This window comes from Myripristis murdjan, chromosome 3 (assembly GCF_902150065.1).
Source record: "Myripristis murdjan chromosome 3, fMyrMur1.1, whole genome shotgun sequence".
Taxonomy (NCBI): Eukaryota; Metazoa; Chordata; class Actinopteri; order Holocentriformes; family Holocentridae; genus Myripristis; species Myripristis murdjan.
The window spans coordinates 6,033,208-6,051,526 of record NC_043982.1 but is presented as its reverse complement, the minus strand read 5'-3'; the positions used below and the strand labels follow the sequence as shown (position 1 = coordinate 6,051,526).

The following is an 18,319-nucleotide window of genomic DNA, read 5'->3' as shown; positions in this document are numbered from 1 at the left end:
TCACTACAAAGCACTTTTTTTTTTTTTTTTTTTTTTTTTTTAATTTCCAGTATGTAATGATTATTCACACCTTTGAAGTATATCCTACAAATTTTGGTCACATAATTTGTCTTATTTGTCAATCAACAAGTGTCCATAAAGTATTTAATTGATAAATAATTGCCAAGGTATCTGTGTCATTGTTTTTGGAAAGAAATGTTGCTGCTGACCATTGTTTGTTGTCAACGGATATTAGAATTTACTTGTATTATCTTATCTTATCTTGTCTTGTCTTGTCTTGTCTTGTCTTGTCTTGTCTTGTTTTATCTTATCTTATCTTATCTTGTCAAAGGTAAAAAGTTAGACGCTCTTCGGTGGGAGTAAAGCTCCTCTAATTGCAGATCAAGCATGAAATAGGTAGGCACCGTTTCCCTTTACCTGCTATTTGCTGTATCACTAAATACAGCTGATTATCAGCTAGCTGAGCCCAGCAGCAAAATGTGAATGCGTTGGTGAATACTGCATAGCATGATAGAGACAGATGCAGAAAGAGAGGGAGGGTGTGTAAACATACTCACGCTAGTGACAAATGTTTCACCTCTGAGTGAAAGTTTTCATGGTCAAAATGTCCAATTAGATCGCTATGAAATGTTTGCTCACATTAGTGTGCATGTGTGTGTGCATGTGTGTGTGGGAGAGAGAGAGAGAGAGTATGTAAGAGGGCTATATATTTGCAGCGTTTACTGCTGCCAACATTTGCCTCTACAGCAACACAGAAGAATAAACCTTGGTGCTGCACTACTTAGGGCAGGTAGGTCAGCTCAGGTGGCTCTTCACTTGATGAGCAGTTCTTCAAGCTTTGAGCGCCCAGTCTTTCAGAGAGTGTGTTGTTGCCGAAGCCCCTTGAGGTATGGAGGAACTTGCCCGGGAGAGCATCAGCCTGCTGGCCAGGTCTGCGTCCCATGCTGATGCTCCCCGGCTCGGCTCGTTCGGTGCCGTCTTCATCATGCTGAAGTCTGCCCTGGGGGCCGGGCTGCTGAATTTCCCCTGGGCTTTCCAGAAGGCTGGTGGAGTGAGCACTGCCATCAACGTGGAAATGGTAGGTTGGATGAGCTGATCGCGTTGCATCTCGCATGAAGCATCAGGAAGTATGTTTGGTATTTTGGTACACTGGTAGAGGTAAAATCTGTGTTAGTAACAGCCTGTTGTTGACTAATTGAATGGGCCCTGTGTGAACAGGCCTGCAGCCAGATATGCTGTAATTTGGCAATGGTCTGTCTAAAAAAAAGTAACAATGCAAGACGTATTTGGGATGGAGTTGTTATTCGCCTATATCTGGGTGAAGGGGTATGCACAGTATGGACCCATATAGGGACCCACTACCTTTTTCTCTCCTGGGTGTGAAAGAGGGACATGTTTTCACAAGAAGGCTCTAATGAAGATCTTAGGTGAGGATCTGGCCCCTCGGCACTGCAGCTAATGGCTGTCAAAAATCTCCTCTCCTTCTTCTTCTGTCCCCCCTGTCTATCTTGTGCTTTAGTCTGCAAAAATCAAGATTTATTTCTTGTGTACCACCAGGTATCGTTAGTATTCCTGATCAGCGGGTTGGTCATCCTTGGCTACGCCTCATCCATCAGCAGGCAGAACACCTATCAGGATGTCGTGCGCGAGGTGTGTGGGCGGGCCGTGGGTCAGCTCTGCGAGGTGTGTTTCTGCTTCAACCTCTTCATGATATGTGTCGCCTTCCTGGTGGTGGTGCAGGACCAGTTGGAAAAACGTGAGTGCTGGGTAAACACCAAATAACCATAAAATACACCACAACATTAATAAAGGAATGCATGGCGTAACATGATTGCTTTCATGTATCTGTCTCACAAAAAGCCCTAACATCGAGAGCAAAGTTGCAGCAAAGTGGCAGAATGAACCAACACTAATCTGGGCTGCGGCTGTAGTCAGTCCATAGGCAGAATTTGTATTTTCCCCCTCTTTAAATGTATTAGGTGTGTTGGCTGCTTCATATCTCAGTGAAGAAGAACCACAGAGCTGTAGTAACTCCAATTAACAGGAATGGTTCCATCATATCATGTGTGCTGCTCATTTGCTTCTGTAAGAGGAAAAATGTTTTCAAAGTATCAGGTAACCAAATGGGCAACCAAATTCACATAACAGAGATGAATCTCCCTCATACCACAAATCATTCAGCCTTATTTTTATGCTCCTTGGTATTAGTGCAAACATGCAATTGGAAAAAGGAATGCAGCTGCTTTCTCATTTTTTTTCTTTGTCATTTTGCCCAAATTAAACCCTTTAAATAATTGAATGTTTTTTTGTCTGTTACGATTTTAAATGGAATTTGAGTGGATTGATTGGATTGATTGGAGGAAACACAGTGTAGATGGGCTGAGTGATAATCATGAGGATGACAATGTGTTATGGACATATACAGAGATCTTCTGTTTTTATTGTGGCTGTTTGTTTGCTATTCTTCATGTTCATCCACCAACATTAAACCATGAATTGTGCAGCCATGACAACGAGGAGCAGACCATTTAGATTGTTAAATGAAAATGAATCTTTCAGAAATCTAAAAAAAAATTTTTGTCAGAGGTGAACTGGATGATTCTGACTGCCTTGTTGTCGCCTTCATGTTACAACAAAGGATTTGTTATGCTGGTTACGGCCTTCAGTGACTTAGACAATGATTTTGTGTGTTTCTTCAGTGTGCATATCTTTATATGAGACCGCGACTGGCTCCACTGAGGGAGAAATGCCCCATCACTGGTACACGGACCAGCGATTTGCCCTCTTCATCATGTGCCTTGTGTTTATCCTACCACTATCAATCCCCAAGGAAATCGGTATCCAGAAATACACAAGGTATACAGCACTTACATGTGGTCAGACTGGCATTGTGTTGTGTTAAATTATAAATTTTGTATCGTGATTTAACTCTTTTCTGTCGTGTCAGTGTCTTAGGCACGCTGGCTGCTACATATCTCTGTGTGGCAGTGATTGCCAAATATTACCTGATGGAGAACCACACAGCCATAATAACCCCAGAGCCCAGCAAAGGGTAAAAACATCAGGAACAAATATCATGTGTATGCTGATGACTGGCTACTTAAATTATGCATTTGTTGTTGTATGTGTATTAGTAATTCTCTGTGTTTCTGTAATTTCCAGTGTAAGTTCATGGGCTTCAATGTTCAGTGTAATACCAACCATCTGCTTTGGCTTCCAGGTAGGTCTGTCTTCCAGCTCTTAACAGTCTAACGTATTATATCAGCTGTTGCTTATGTACTAATGTGTGTGTTTGTGTGGGTTTTCAGTGCCATGAAGCTTGTATAGCAATCTACAGCAGCATGGAGAATCAGAAGCTCTCCCACTGGGTGGTCATCTCTGTCATCTCCATGTTTTTCTGTTTGCTCATCTATACTCTCACTGGTGAGCTGATCCCCAAAGTCAACTTTGATACATTATGCACTTAAAGTATAGGTGTGGTATTTTTCACCACAGGTCATATTAAAACATTGATACCCATCATTTATATCTGTACACAGATATACAACCTCACTGCTAGCTTTAGTTACAAGAAACTTGGTGCTCTGATGCAGTTTCTTGCTTCATATAGCCTTCAACAAATAGCATTTATGATAACACATTGCCTTGCATACACCCACACCAATCTGCTGCAAGGTCGGCCAATGATGTGTTCAGTTAACCTTGGCATTGTGCATTTTTCATTTTGTAAATCTCTGTATGTTAATGTAAAATGAATGTTACGAAGAAGAAACTCTGAATTTTCCTCCACAGCAAATACCAAAGAAAAAAGACAAGAACGTGATGTTGACCACATTCGCTATAAGTGTAAATGCTGATATGCAACGTATTTTTGGCTCAGCATTGACATGACAACATATTTGTTAGTTTGCAGAAACAGAAAATAGCAGCATTTTATTCTGGTCGCTGTCCATTTCGATTAAACAGAATCAGGATGCTGCTGTCGTTCATGCTGGCTCACTAGAAAGGCTCTGCTATGGAGGGGAATCTTAATTAATGCCATTAAAACACCTACATTTATACCTGCTATTTCACATCAAAATGGTCATTGTGAAAAGGGTCTGTTCTTTAACTGAAAGCTGCTGCTCATATCCCCTCTCGCTCCACAGGTGTGTATGGCTTCATGACGTTTGGGCGCACCGTTGCCTCAGATATTCTGATGTCATATCCAGGAAATGATGTCGTCATGATCATTGCTAGACTTCTTTTTGGAATATCAATCATAACCATCTATCCTATCATTCTGCTTTTGGGCAGGTAAGCCTGAGCTGTGTCCCGCCACACTCAGTAAAGGAACACAGATGTTTACATGGCACTGACTGAGTTGGTTTTTGTATCAAAAAGTGTGTGTAGGTACATTTATGTGTGAATACATGTGTATGTGTGACACCTAATATATTGTATGTTTGACCTTGATTCTGTGTACATGGAACAGATCTGTGATCCTGGACCTGGTGCTGCGCATTCGCAGACGTCGAAGGGGCGTCGTCACACACTCTTTTGAGAGCCGCTGCAGAGTGGTCCTGACTGTCATCTGGATCACCGTCACCCTCCTCATCGCCATGTTTGTCCCAGACATGAGTGAGGTCATCAGTGTCATAGGGGGAATCAGTGCCTTCTTCATCTTTATCTTTCCTGGTATGAAAATCAGTGTAGACTTAAACATGTTTGAGTGTGTGTACATGTAAAGATACGGATGTGGCCACATGCTTCATTAACCCTGCTTTAAAGTAATTCACACTGACACTTTGGTGTGTGTGTGTGTGTGTGTGTGTGTGTGTGTGTGTGTGTGTGTGTGTGTGTGTCGGCATCTTCATATTACAGGTCTCTGCTTGGTGTTCATCATGCAACAAACAGAGTCTGTGAGTCCGAGAGTCAGGTGAGTGCATAGCAGCAGGGTCCCACTACAGGAAGAGCTCAGAACCAAAAATTAGGACTGAACAATTAATTGCGATATTATCAAAATCACAATATCACAACATCATCATTTTAATAGTTTTCATTGAAAATGAAAATTACGATGCAAATATTCATTCCTATGAAAATGATGAATCATATTGCCATCACAATATCTGTCAAGTTTACCACAATATGATCCTTTTTACAATATTGTTCATATTGCAGGCTAATAGTTTGAAAGTGAGTCTATATTGATCGACATCTGGATGTTCCCCTTCACCCCTAATCCCCCTCTGTCCCTCTGCAGGGTGCTGTTATCAATATGGGGTGTCATCACTGTCACTGTTGGAGCCTTCATCTTTGGACAAAGTACAACTATTGCTGTCATGGAGCTTTTGCACAAGTTTTGAATGTCATTAATCAGCATCACGACAGCCTCCATCTGTGGCAGCAGCTTCACTGTGACTTCAGAGGGGTTTTGTGATGCTAATCTCTTTTGCACAAATCCGCTTTGAATTTGAAAAGTTGTTTCTTTATGTTTTTCAATCCTTAGCCATAAAAGTCATCAATGGCTGAGATTTACAATTGATTTAGTACGTGGGACTGTAGTATTTTCATGTGTGAGACACGTGTGGCCTCTCGAATGTAAATCATATAAAGAAAAAGAATGGTCACAGTGTTCAGTTGTTCAGTGTGTATAGAAAAAAACAAATGTGCATATTTATGTTTGAATAGCTCTATTTATGTTTCATTAATTTATTATCCTTATCAAGACATATATTAAATAAGGTATTACCTTCATTGTCTGTTTTGAGTTTTTATTTGAATTTACAAATCAGTGCCAGGGGGCAGTATTGCACTATAAATGTATGTGGAAGCATTATTTATTTATTTATTTAGTCATTCATTCATACATTCATTCATATGAATGTGTGTGTTGGTCTGCAATGGAAAAAAAAACAAGTCTTAACACACTCCATGAGGCCACTTTGACAGGTGGAGCAGCGTGTCTCAGAGGCTGGGGGAATAATATTCTTTTGCAATGTAATTTGATGAATTTAGTGTTGGCCCTTTTCCCTGACATTGTACATGATTTTTGTCCTTCCTTTCTTTTTACCTCTCCCTTTTGTAGTGACCTACAAATGGCCCAGATTATATTACTGACAGGCCTATAAATCTATGGGTTTGACTGCACACAGAGTGACAGCTGAGACATGCTCTACATCACCGTTCATCATTTATTGACATCAAGCTCAAAGGAGTTATGGCACACGACCTGTGTGTGTATGTGAGCTCTTGTGTGTGTGTTGGGTTGTGAGTGAGTTATGATAGTCAGTAAATCTAGAAAATGAGGGATAAATCTATGCATAGAGGGCCCTACTTAAAAGCAACATATCAGCCGTGCTGACGTGACAGAAATAGAGACCTGCTTATGTGCTCTCTCTTTTTTTTTTCCCTCTTAAGCACACACACACACAAACACACACACACACACACACACACACACACACACACACACACACACACATACACACACACAACAGTGAACATATTAGCAAACCTCATTCAAGAAGAAAAACATGTATTGATACACAGTGGATCCATATTACTGTTCCATTTATGTAATAGACTTTTTCATCTCATGCAAGAGCAGAACTAATTTCCCCAAGGAAAACCTCAGACAGTGCTATTTTTTATCGTGTTTACGTCATGTGGCTTAATTCAATCTGCTAACCCAAAGAAATACCGAATATAGAAAAATGTCCTTGGAAAACACACAAGCACAAAGCACAGACACCATCCTGAACCCCGCAAGCACGCCTGTATCCTGTGTTTGCATTCACACGCCTTTCATGAGCATTTAACCCTTAGAAACCTGGAACAAATTGACTCGCTCAAAAATATGAGAAAAAATGCAGTGAGCGACTTTGCTAGAAATGACCTGAACTTTGCAAGAAATGCAAGAAATTAGCTCAAAAAATTAAAGAAAGAAAGAAAGACAGAAAATGACCTGAAAACTGAAGAAAGAAAGAGAGCAGGAGTGAGACAGAGAGAGCAAGAGAATGATTACCAAAAAATGACTGTAAAGTATGCCTTTTATCAAGTTTTATTTAGCATTTACAATATTACATTACCTTGTAAACTGTATTTATAAACAGTATTATACACTGAAAATGCTGTTATAAGAGAAAAATGTTTTTGCTTTCAGGTCATTTTTTGTGTTTTACTTTTCTTTCTACTTTCTTTGTCAGGTTATTTTCTTGTAGCTTTTTTTTTTTTTTTTTTATTAATTTCTTGCTAATTCTGGGGTCTTGTTAATTTGCTCATTGACTTTTTGACATGTTTGAGAGAAATCAAATGAATCTGTTCAGGTTTCTAAGGGTTAAACTGCCGCTACTCACCCACGAGACTTTAAAGGGAGCTGCACCTGAAAGAGGGTCTGCTCTTTGTCCTCTGCAGCTGCTGACGGCTTTGCATTTCCGAGGCTGTCCCACATTGTTCGACCCTGTCCTGACTCACCCCTAATGTTCCCATAATTGGGGTGTGGTCTTCCCATCTCAGTCAGGACTGCAAAGTCCACCTCATCAACTCAAGTTCCTGCAAGATGAAAGCCACTGTTTAAGTACCCCTCCCCCCATCTCTCACTATATACTGTAAATTTCCTTGACTTCTAAAAACCTTTTCTAGTCCCCATTATTATGCTGTCCCTTGTGGCCACTTTTTTAAAAGACTGCTTGTAATGTTCTTGCAGCAGTAATGAATGAACAGCAATTTGTGGGGACTTCTTCTGTTTAAGCTCCAAATTGCTCTTGATAAGAGCGTCAGCGAAATGCCTGAATGAAAATGAAGTGGTTGCATATTATTTCCATTATCTTGTACTCTTATACTCTGGGTCCTGGCATAGTGTGTGTGTGTGTGTGTGTGTGTGTGTGTGTGTGTGTGTGTGCGCACGCGCATGTGTGTCTGTGTGCGCTTACAATATGTGTGTGTGTGATTTTTGTCACTGCTGCTGTCCCACTGATTAAAATCTGCCTGTTAAGTTCTTTGTGCTCAGAATGGGAAAAAGTCCTCTTTGGCTCCTGTGTAATCTGCTGATAATTGAAACAGTCTAATGATAGTGTCCGTGTATTTATGTGATGAGGGATATAACTCTATCACTATTGTGGTTAGGTGTGTGTTGGGGTGTAAGCCATGCATGTGTGCATGTATCTGTGTGACCTTGTATTCCCTGCATCAGGGATACAGTCATCGGGCTGAGATCATCATTATGCAGATAAAAAGCGTCCATCACTGTGATGCTCAGCCTTCACTGAACTGATGACAGCACATCTTGACCCCCTGGATGAACTGAACGATAAACGTCACGGTGGCAATGAGCTCAGGTCAAGGACAGGTCTCCGTCACCTTGTGTGTGTGTGTGAGTGTATATCTGAGTGTGCTTGTGTGTGTGTGTGTGTGTGTGTGTGTGTGTGTGTGTGTGGTTGGGAGGTTAGGGTTAGGGGGCCTGGGTGTGGGTGGGTGAGTGAATTAAGATCTCAGTAAGGTGATGCTATATCCCTTTTCCTATTAATCCACTATTACAATATTATGTTCCCCCTAGCTATTACATATTGGTAAATTAAACCCTTGTGTTAGTGCCTACACTATACCACATACTTATTTATATTAGTTAAAGAAAAAAATTCTATGGGAATACAATCTTGAAGAAAAGCATCCTGAGGAGCTGGACTAGATGCCGCCAACAATGTGTTAATAACTGCTAAACATTATAGGCCTATATGATTATTGATTATTTTGTGGTATCTCCATTAGAATAGCATGGCATGAAATCTGATTGAGCAGGAGTCCAGTTTATGAGTTTATGATGGTATTAGAAGTGACATATTTTGTAAAGTGTAAGTGCAAATAACTGCAAATCATGTCAATGAGATGTAAACTATATCTGATGACCTCATAGCGTCCCATCGACTTGCTTCCCAGTGAACTATAATTTCTTTTTTCTTCTCAAAGCCTAGAGAGAATTCAAACCTAACAGACACAAAGGTTTTTGTCACATCTACCAAGCAGCAGAGAGTTTGCTAAATGCATTTTCATTCAGCCCGTCAGGCACAGTGTACTTATAAACAAAGGAAACGTAAAAAACAATTGTAAAGCAGTATATAACATGTTGCAGGATTAAACCATTTATTGCACTGACACAGAGTACAGGGATGTGGATAACAATGAAGACTGCAGCATAACAACAGAAATAGCTACTACATCTTACTTTTGACATTCTTGTTGTGCAGTTTGGCTCTATGTACCCATTCTCCTTTATCTCCCAAGCCAATTCCAGCTTTATACTCACGACTGTGATATTCTCATCAGTTCTCTGAGAACTGCACCCTGATAAAAGCAAAGTTGTCCTCACTCCCCTCAAACTTCTGAGAATGGGGGTCACAGGACAAGCCAGGAATAGGAGGCTGATTATTTGGCTTTTGGATTTTATCCAAGTTTGGAACTAATCTTTTGATTGACCTACTGTGCTTTCAGTTGTTTATATTTAATCATCTAACTAGTAAAATATATACTGGTCTATAAAAAAGGAGAGGCCACAGGCAAACTGTTTACATCAGGTGAGGATATGAGTAACCCAATTCCCTTGATCTTGCGTAAGTGCAACATACAGTGTAGCCAGCTCAGCGCTGATGAAAGCTGTTGACCAGAATGCATCTAAGTTCAGAAAGGATTTCATGTTCAGCCTGTTTCTCTCCACAACATAAAGGTACATGCATGTGCTACAGTTTCCCCCTAATATCAAGATCATCTCCTTAAGTAAACCATTTCAGGCCTTTTATCAGTATTAGTGAGCAGGCTTTTCTAATAGGTTGCATGTTCCACCAAGTGCAGCACAGGTTAAGTGAGCATATAGATGTGCTGTGTTGTTAAAGTCCCCACATTTAAAACTACATGTATGACCCCATTCATAATTCAAACTGTAGCTAACATTTGAAGGAGGCTGGATTATCAGCAGTAAAGCCTGACTTGCCATGTGTTTTTTCTTCCTTTTTAATGCAGAATTATCAAAACCTCGCCAGTATTTTAACAGTTTACTGTCCTGGAATAATTTCAAAGCACATGTCTGACACAAGTGTCACCATGGTAAATGTGAAATTTATATAAGTACTTGGGGGGCATTAGAAGCTATTATGCATGATTGAGTCTTATCTCAGCATGGCCTTTATTCTGATTCCCTCCACAACACAAGCCTGGGGGTTTGATTGTCTTTTTCTTTGTGTTTTTAGACCTTCAGGGCTACAGCTGCCTTTCTCCACCCTCCACATTTTTTTTATTTAAACGACTGCATCTACCTGAAAGGGATAGTGCAATTAGTGAAGGGTAAGGCAACACTGACAAATAAACAGAAATAATGCCTCACTACTTGCATTAATATTACATGGAGTGTCATGGCTATCTCAGGAAATTCTTGAATCAGATGTTCACATGCACCATTTTGGAAAGGTTAATTGCACCTGGACATCCCGAGAGTCTACTATTGAATGAATGAGTATCTCTCCTTGTGACTAGTTCCTTTTTATACTGTCAAACCTGAAGGTCATACATTTTCAGCCAAAGCGTAAACAAGCTGTGCACAAGTGGCACGTACACAAGAATCTGACTGCAGTGTTCATTGTATGCGGTCATTTAGAGCCATATAATCATGGTCTCTTGAAACTGAGGTTGCAGGATGTTCTCATAAGACCAATACATGTAATACAATTGTCTGTGTGTAGGTATGTGTGTGTGTGAAATGTCTGCCCCAAAGAAAAGTTCATTAGAATTATCTTGATATAAGCTGTAAAGGAGGTGGTAAACATGGTTAAGCCAATATAAGGATAAATATAGAACGTCCATTGTCAAGTACAATTTACCTTAAGTCAATTTACCAAAGAGTCCTTGATGTTAGAAAATTTGGGAACCACTTAGTTAGATTATTTCATAGAATTATTAAATGGCCTGAACGGATGAACGATGAAGCTCCGTAGAGCACTTTCTTCCATTTGTAGTTCAGAATTGGCAAAAGGAGTAGCAAAGCAATCTGGACATTACCAGTCGAGCCAGATCCTGTGACATAGATTCTCCAATCACATATCTGCGACAACCAAAAATTTGCATTTGGAAGGTAAAATAAATTAGGCCACTGAAACGCTGCTGAAGGAAAGTACATTATTTATTTATTTATTTTTTTATTCAAATTCCTAATAAGTCAGGTTCCACAAAAGACTGGAAATACTCCTAAGTGGGCTACCTGGGGATAGGTTTGCATTTTCTGTTTCAGAATCGAAAAAAAAAACCCTAAAAGAACCTAATTCCAAATGAAACATGAGTGAAATTACCCTTTAAAACGTAACCCCGCCCCCGCGGACACCCGCATGCGCAGTTGGATAGTGAGTCATGTGACAGTATGTTTCCATTCCATTTACAACTGCCGAGCCTGGTAAGTTGCTGCTACTGTTGGTGGGGCTGGAGGTTTGTCAAACAAGCACAGCTTAGTTGTTGACCACGGTCGATACAGTGTAACAGTATGCCGCCCTTGAAAACCTTTAGTTCATCTTGGTACACTCAGAAAACTTGGTCATTTTTTAATTTCGTTGCTACAGCCGAGCCGTTAAGGCGGTGGCGGTGCTCCCTTTCGGCGCAGTCAGCAGGGCAGCGTCCAGGTCGACGTTATGTCAAACCTTACCACTAGCCTGCGGTATGTGGCGACTCGTAGAGCCAAGAGCTTTGTATGAAAATTAGTAAACAGCAGAGCTAAGTCTTCTGGAGTCGCTGCTAACTGGCTCCTTCGGCTTCCTCTTCTTCTTCAGCCTAAACAAGCCCCTGAGTTTGACCGTTTCCTCGAACCCAGTCAGTGAACAGGGAAATGGCAGACCTGCACAGCTGCTTAGTTTGATCTAGTTTACAGGTAATCATAGTGTCACATCAGTAACTATTTTTTATTATCACAGGGAGCAGGTGTAGTGTACACATACATAGTGTGCAGGCTATTTGATTCAGGTATAACCTATTGATATGACGACCAGATTCAGGTCAACATCCAACGTACATACTAGCACATCTATATCCATAATAATCAAACAATATGTAGTTGTGTGGTTGGGAAAAGATTATTGGTGTTGATCCATTGCTGTCATACAACACTAACAGCATTTAGACATTGAGATTCCTTGGAAATACAAGCCAGGGAGGGCACATTCATTAGACTCCAGCTCAGGTGTCAGTCTAGTTGGATTTAAAAAATAGTCACCTACTGATTCTGTACAGTCCCACTGCATATCTGTGTCCAAATGCTGTATGTACACCTTAATTATCATTCTGCTTGGATGTGACCCCTACTCTTACTTTCTAGTTAAGCTCTGCTTTGTCAGGAGGGTCAGGAACGGTAATTTGTAAAGGACAAATGGAGGTCACTTCAATGCAAAGACAACCCTTTAAAACATGTGGAACACCACCAAAAAGCAATTGGTCTTATGTTAATTAAGTAATTAAGTCTTTGTTGCTTTTAGTATTGATATATGAGTTGTAATTGCATAGGACCTTGATCATCTATAGTATATTGCCACTCATAACTGCATTGTAGCAGTCCAAGGGATGGCTGTGCAATATATTGATAGTATATCTATTGTGATATGAGAGTACATATTGTCTCAGGTTTTGGTTTTTGTAATATTTTAATATGACATAGGTTAAGTGCACAATACATGGGTTTATGATACTTTGGTGCTGATTCAAAATGTATTGCAATTCTGTAATTATTGCAGTTTTGCAACAAGTATCACTATTCCATATTGTGCAATTTTTGACAAAGTTAAGGACTTTTTAATTCATAATTACTATAAGTAATGTATAAATTTGAGAAATAAATGGGTAAAAATGAAATAAGTAACTAATTTATGTGTTTAACATAGTTAAGATAAAAAATAAATAAAAATAGGAAATATAAATGAAAATCAAATAATAACAGTTAACCTGCTAGTTTGCTGTGGGGAGTGTTCTGTTCACTGAAAGTTGAAACATGTTACATGTTTTAGCCTTCTCTTAGCCTGCCTTTCTCGCTATGTAGCCAAAGATTCGTTCAAAACTAGTTTGCTAATATTAGAGTCGACTGAAAGATGGATGGATTTAGGTATTTTTCTGAATAATTGCAAGAGGTCATATTTTGTTGTTGTGTAGAAAATCTATGTTATTCCATGTGGGTAAAGCTTCGGTCATGGCCTCGGTCATCTCTTGTGTTTACAGTCTGCCCACAGCTGTCACAAAGAGGTGAAATTGGTATTTCACCACTCGGTCTTGGTATTATTAAATGTAAAATGTACGTGATACATTAGTTTATATCTGATTTTTCCCCCTTGCAGATTGAATCAATCCTATGCCTTTTAAGCAGGTCAGATAGACACTGTACAGGCTGGTGGATTGCATGAAATCAGAAATTGGATGGTGTAAGCTTAGTTGTTTTTTTAATCAATGTTATTGTTACTGTTGTGTTGTAGGGGGTCCAGTGGGGAGGATGAGCAGGGGCAGTGGGACCAGAAGGAAAGTAAGCCGGTCGCAGCAGCTCAGCGATATGGTGACCTCTGACCCTGAAATAGTCGGTGAGATTAAAGATCTTTTCAATAAGGTCAGAACGTACACCAAACCTCCCAATGGAGAGTGGTGTATCCCTGACCCAAATGTTGCTCTCAGACACCCTGCAGAGGAGCACTGCCAGCTGCAGGCCCTGAAGGCATCGCTGAACGCTGTGAAGAACCAGCTGAGCGACAAAGCTGTGGAGGTCTGGCATCAACACACCAACTCCACTAATCGCGCAGGGAAGGTCATCGCCGCTGTTCGCTCCGCTGCCAACGCGGAGATCTGCACTCAGGCCTGGTGCAAGTTCTACGAGATCCTAGGGACGTTTCAACTTCTTCCAGAGGAGGCGATTCAGAGTGGCGAGCTGAACACGGTTCACCTGTGTGAAGCACCGGGGGCCTTTATAACTGCTCTCAACCACTACATCAAAACAAGAGAGCACACACGATACTGTGACTGGAGTTGGACCGCCAACACCCTCAACCCCTACCATGAGGCTAATGGGGGGAACACAACCATTGCAGATGATCGGCTAATTGCTAACACGCTACCTTGGTGGTTCTTTGGCTCTGATAACACTGGCAACATCATGAACCAAAAACACTTGTTGGAATTGCAGGCGTTTGTGGGTAACACACACCAAGTTTCTATGGTGACAGCAGACGGGAGTTTTGACTGCCAGGAGAACCCTGATGAGCAGGAGGCTCTGGTGGCGTCGCTGCACTACTGTGAGGCCGTGGCTGCACTGTTGCTCCTGAGCCCCGGCGGCTCCTTTGTACTGAAAATGTTCACCATGTACGAGCACTCGTCTGTCTGCTTGCTCTACCTGCTGAACTGCTGCTTCCGCTCCGTGAGCGTCTTCAAACCCGCCACCAGCAAGGCGGGGAATTCTGAGGTGTATGTTGTGTGCCTAAACTACGATGGTAAGGACGCTGTCCGGCCCTTGCTCTCCAAGCTGATTCGGAACTACGGGCCCCATCTAGCTGACCGAGAGGCACTTTTCCAGAATTCCCTAATCCCACCGTCGTTTCTGGAACAGCATGAACAGGTGTGCTCCTACTTTTATACACTGCAGGTAGAGACGATCAGAGAGAACCTGCAGCTGTTTGAAAATATGAGCGCTGAGCAGAGGCAGCGGCTCGACTACATCAGAGAGTACACGGTGCAAGAGTACCTACATCGCTTCCAGGTAGGAATGGCCAGGATGTCCTGAAAATGTCTTCTAATGTCTAAAATCATATTACCTAACTAGAAAAAAAAAAAAAACACCCAGTAGAGCACATACCTCCATCAACACTATGCAAGCTCTGCCAGTTCCACATGTTGGATGTTCACCAAAAGTTAATCATACTCACTGCCACACCCCACTTTGGCCAATCAGTGTGAATGTGTGCTTCCTTGCCACATGACCAACCTCTCCACCAAGTTTCATGCAAATCTGTTCATAACCTGTTGAGATATCCTGCAAACAAGAATTTCCCAATTAGGGATAAACAAAGTGCATCTGTCTATCTAAGAAACAAGCAGACAGACTGATGAAATGAGGTTAATACATAACCCCCATCCAAGTCCAATTATCTGTGAGTAGTGGAAACAGTTAAACAGTTAGGCATTTCACTTCAAATTCAAATTTTTAAAATCTTAAGAATTTTGTGCTATTTTTCCAATAATAATGTTGCAGCCTGAATCTGAAATGAAAGCAGATTTTTGTCAACATTTTAGACAAATATCCCATTATTATTATTATTATTATTATTATTATTATTATTTAACACTGTTTTTATTGAGTTTTAGAACAAACTTGAACAGGTACAGACATAAAACAAACAGGTCTAAGGGGTGAGTTCATCAGCGCCAGTATTTTGGTGATAAAATTGCAAAATGATAGGGGTTGCTCTACTAATTTTGGAGGAAACAGGTACACACAGCCAGTATAATTCAAAAATAAAAAGGGGAAAAGGAGTCCAGGTGAGAATCAGTCTGCACAGGTGTCCAGTACAAGGGTACAGCAGGCAGGCACCATAAAGTACTGCACAGGGAGCTAAGGTCTTGTTTGTCCATCTGCTCCCACACAGTTCACTTGGGCCTCAGTTCCCACCAGAATAGAGAAAGTCAAGTTACTGCAAGCAGTAAATCTAGAGAAATAGCCCATTATTATAGTGTTTTTAGACGTTTCCACAGATATGTTGAAAATGAAATAAAGAAATGTCCAGTTGAAGTGTTCTGTTGCCTGTGCTAATACTGTTTAGAAGCATCTTTGCCAGCTACAGCTGAGTCTTCTTCGATAACGTCTGTATTAACTTGGCTCATCTGGATTTTGGGATTTTGTCCTGTCCTGCCCTAATGCTCAGCTTATCCAGTCAAGTTGTAGGGACATCTCAAGGGCATTCAGAGGAATTTGGATGCCATTTAACTCAATAAAGAGTGACATTGCAAAGACATTCAGTAAAACAAAACATAACAAAACAAAACAAAAAACTCATTAATGAATCCATTTTTAATTCAAGCTATAACACCATGAAACAGAACACTTTATGAGGACAATGTATATTCTTCTCTACAATTGTTTTCATGTTTGTTTTAAATTGAGTGTTGGTCTTATGCTTCATTATGCCGGCATATAAAACTCTTAAAAAGTCTTAAATTCAACATGATCAAATTTGCGGACATGGCATAGCTCCAGACTAACTTTTTGAACTAGTTGCACTGCTGCCACCACTATTTTCAATTGTGCAGATCGTCACACTCATCACACATAATATTTGTATCTTTATAAAACTGACAGTAAACATTGTGCTTTTTCACGATACTGACACTTCACTTTGACAGTTATGTGAGTTGCCAGAGTTCTTTTTGATTTGCATGTTTTCCCCTGTTGGATTTGTGCTCAAAAGTTTATTTCTGCTCATGGTAGCTCCTAAATGTGGCTTAGCGATGCATTGCAGTTTGCAGTTGTTGTTAATTTGATTAAATTAACAACAAGAGACAATGCATCTAAGAATTTTGCATATCCCAAATGCAAATAGTTGATACTGTATTGAGTTGATGTTATCAAAGTTTCCCCTCTGTGTGTTCAGGTGAGCTGCCTTCGACGGGTGCAGTGGGTGTCTCGTAACACAGTGAGCCCTGCCTGCTGCAGCGTCACAGCGGGACGGCCTCTGGGACAGAGGAAGCAAATGGGCTCCTTCAACGAGCGGAGGGAGTTACAGACCCTGAGCTGGAGGGAGCGTGTTGAGAGGGGTTGCCATGCTACGTGGATCCAGAGACACTGCACTGAGGCCAGTGGGAGAGACTGTGTACTGGAGGGGCCACTGACAGAGTGTGACATCGACTCCTGGTATGTTATCGTGGGGCCTGCACTCCCTACAGTGAGAAACTCTCCATTCTGTGAAGGAGGTCTGTTGAACCATCTGAACGAAGCCCTGCTGCAAACGGCTGAGGGGTCAGCAGCAGCATGGGCTCATGTGCCTCCCTGTGACTCTTGTCATGTGATTTGTGCCACTTCCATGCTGTCAGAGGTGGCAGCACTCTGCAGCAGCACAGCCCCTAACCTTAACGGTGGAAACAAAGTCAAGAGGCAGTGTCTGGTCTTTGGCAGTGGCTCAGTGTGGAGCGCCTGCCAGGGCCAAATTGGGGATTTAGTCATAAATCTTTCCGCAGAGCCCTCATTTCCAAGGTACGGCTGCATCACCCTGCACGACGGGGAGCCGCTTTACCAGCAGGAGCTGTTAAGTAGAGTTGTGTTTTCCCTGCAAAACCTGAACTCAGGGGACGCTCTCCTGCTGCCGCTCTTCTCCGCGCTCACCCGTGTCACAGCAGCAATCATCCTCTGCCTGCATCTGTCTTTTCGCTTGGTTACGTTCAGGTGTCCACCCCCGTCCGGACTGGTTGGGACAGTGCTCGTGTGCATTGGCTTCTGCCCTGAAGCTGCTGCACAAATACTCCCCCTCCTCATTGATGTCCACAAGCGCATGAGTGAACTGGCAAACAGAGAGGACAACACGGGCAGTAGCGAGTCCTCTGGGTGTCAGAAACAGGTGCTTCAGTTTGTTCCCATGGAGGAAATCCTCACAGGGGGACTGACAGAGTTCCTGTGGGCCATGAACTGTGAAATCGTCCAGCAAAAGCTGCATTTGCTCATGCAAGCTTAGTGCAGTTTAGTAAGTGCCTCTGGGATACATGCTGGTTGTTTATTTCTTTGTCATGAAAGTTGTGCCTGTCTCAAGATGGCTGTCTAGTTCTATTTCATTTTCTGATCAACAGGCAAACTGCTCAGCTACTTAAAATGCATTTGTTTCAACGTTATGGTCATTGAATATTTATCTTATGGTGAAATTAAGACAGCTGAGGTGGGTTAAAGGTACTCTCTCCATTTTTATTTCACCTGGAATTCGTCTACACAGTTTGTCATAATATGTTGGGCAGGCGGGATTCTTCAGGGAGTTATGGTAATGGTATATGAGAAAACTAAATAACAAACTAATGGAAAAAAATAGAAACGCAAGCTTTCAAGAGCCAATGTCTTAACTTTTGTATTAACACACTACTGGAAATTGTAATACATATTTTAACCATAATGCAAATTAACAGAAAATAGTGGAATGTGCAGCAGAGATGCAGTGATGTAGTATTTACCTTCCTCACGTTGTTTAGTATGTGAGTGAACACATCCTTGCATGCGTCAAAGAAGAGGTATTGCAGTGGTTTGCCTATTCATCAGGACAGAGCCACCAGCTCTAGATGCCTTTTTTGAATAGTCGCAGTCCCATCA

General features: G+C 41.4%; 2 protein-coding genes across 4 annotated transcripts; both read left to right on the top strand.

The window, feature by feature from the left end:
• The first annotated feature begins 889 nt into the window (after window positions 1-889).
• On the top strand, window positions 890-5,358 carry slc38a8b (solute carrier family 38 member 8b). Its single transcript, XM_030045070.1, has 10 exons — window positions 890-1,078; window positions 1,558-1,756; window positions 2,700-2,856; window positions 2,948-3,052; window positions 3,163-3,220; window positions 3,309-3,423; window positions 4,149-4,296; window positions 4,475-4,677; window positions 4,864-4,918; window positions 5,246-5,358. Exons 1-10 carry the CDS (start codon window positions 890-892, stop codon window positions 5,346-5,348), a joined length of 1,332 nt encoding a protein of 443 aa, XP_029900930.1. The 3' UTR covers window positions 5,349-5,358.
• Window positions 5,359-11,382: 6,024 nt separating this feature from the next.
• cmtr2 (cap methyltransferase 2) lies at window positions 11,383-18,033 on the top strand. Of its 3 annotated transcripts, none has more exons than XM_030048545.1 (3): window positions 11,383-11,416; window positions 13,470-14,737; window positions 16,626-18,033. In XM_030048545.1, the coding sequence occupies exons 2-3, from the start codon at window positions 13,487-13,489 to the stop codon at window positions 17,697-17,699; spliced, it is 2,325 nt and encodes a 774-aa protein (XP_029904405.1). In that variant the 5' UTR covers window positions 11,383-11,416; window positions 13,470-13,486; the 3' UTR covers window positions 17,700-18,033. The 3 variants fall into 3 exon arrangements, with proteins under 3 accessions (XP_029904405.1, XP_029904406.1, XP_029904407.1); XM_030048546.1 differs by lacking the exon at window positions 11,383-11,416 and adding an exon at window positions 11,434-11,674; XM_030048547.1 differs by lacking the exon at window positions 11,383-11,416 and adding an exon at window positions 11,865-11,884.
• The last annotated feature ends 286 nt before the right edge of the window (window positions 18,034-18,319 follow it).

What these genes read in the sequence shown, in the direction of transcription:
- slc38a8b (XM_030045070.1), top strand. Translation starts at nt 890, where the DNA reads ATGGAGGAACTTGCCCGGGAGAGCATCAGCCTGCTGGCCAGGTCTGCG. An exon ending in ATCATTCTGCTTTTGGGCAG is followed by an intron (nt 4,297 to 4,474) that starts GTAAGCCTGAGC and finishes TACATGGAACAG; the next exon opens with ATCTGTGATCCTGGACCTGG. An exon ending in TCTGTGAGTCCGAGAGTCAG is followed by an intron (nt 4,919 to 5,245) that starts GTGAGTGCATAG and finishes GTCCCTCTGCAG; the next exon opens with GGTGCTGTTATCAATATGGG.
- cmtr2 (XM_030048545.1), top strand. Translation starts at nt 13,487, where the DNA reads ATGAGCAGGGGCAGTGGGACCAGAAGGAAAGTAAGCCGGTCGCAGCAG. An exon ending in AGTACCTACATCGCTTCCAG is followed by an intron (nt 14,738 to 16,625) that starts GTAGGAATGGCC and finishes CTGTGTGTTCAG; the next exon opens with GTGAGCTGCCTTCGACGGGT.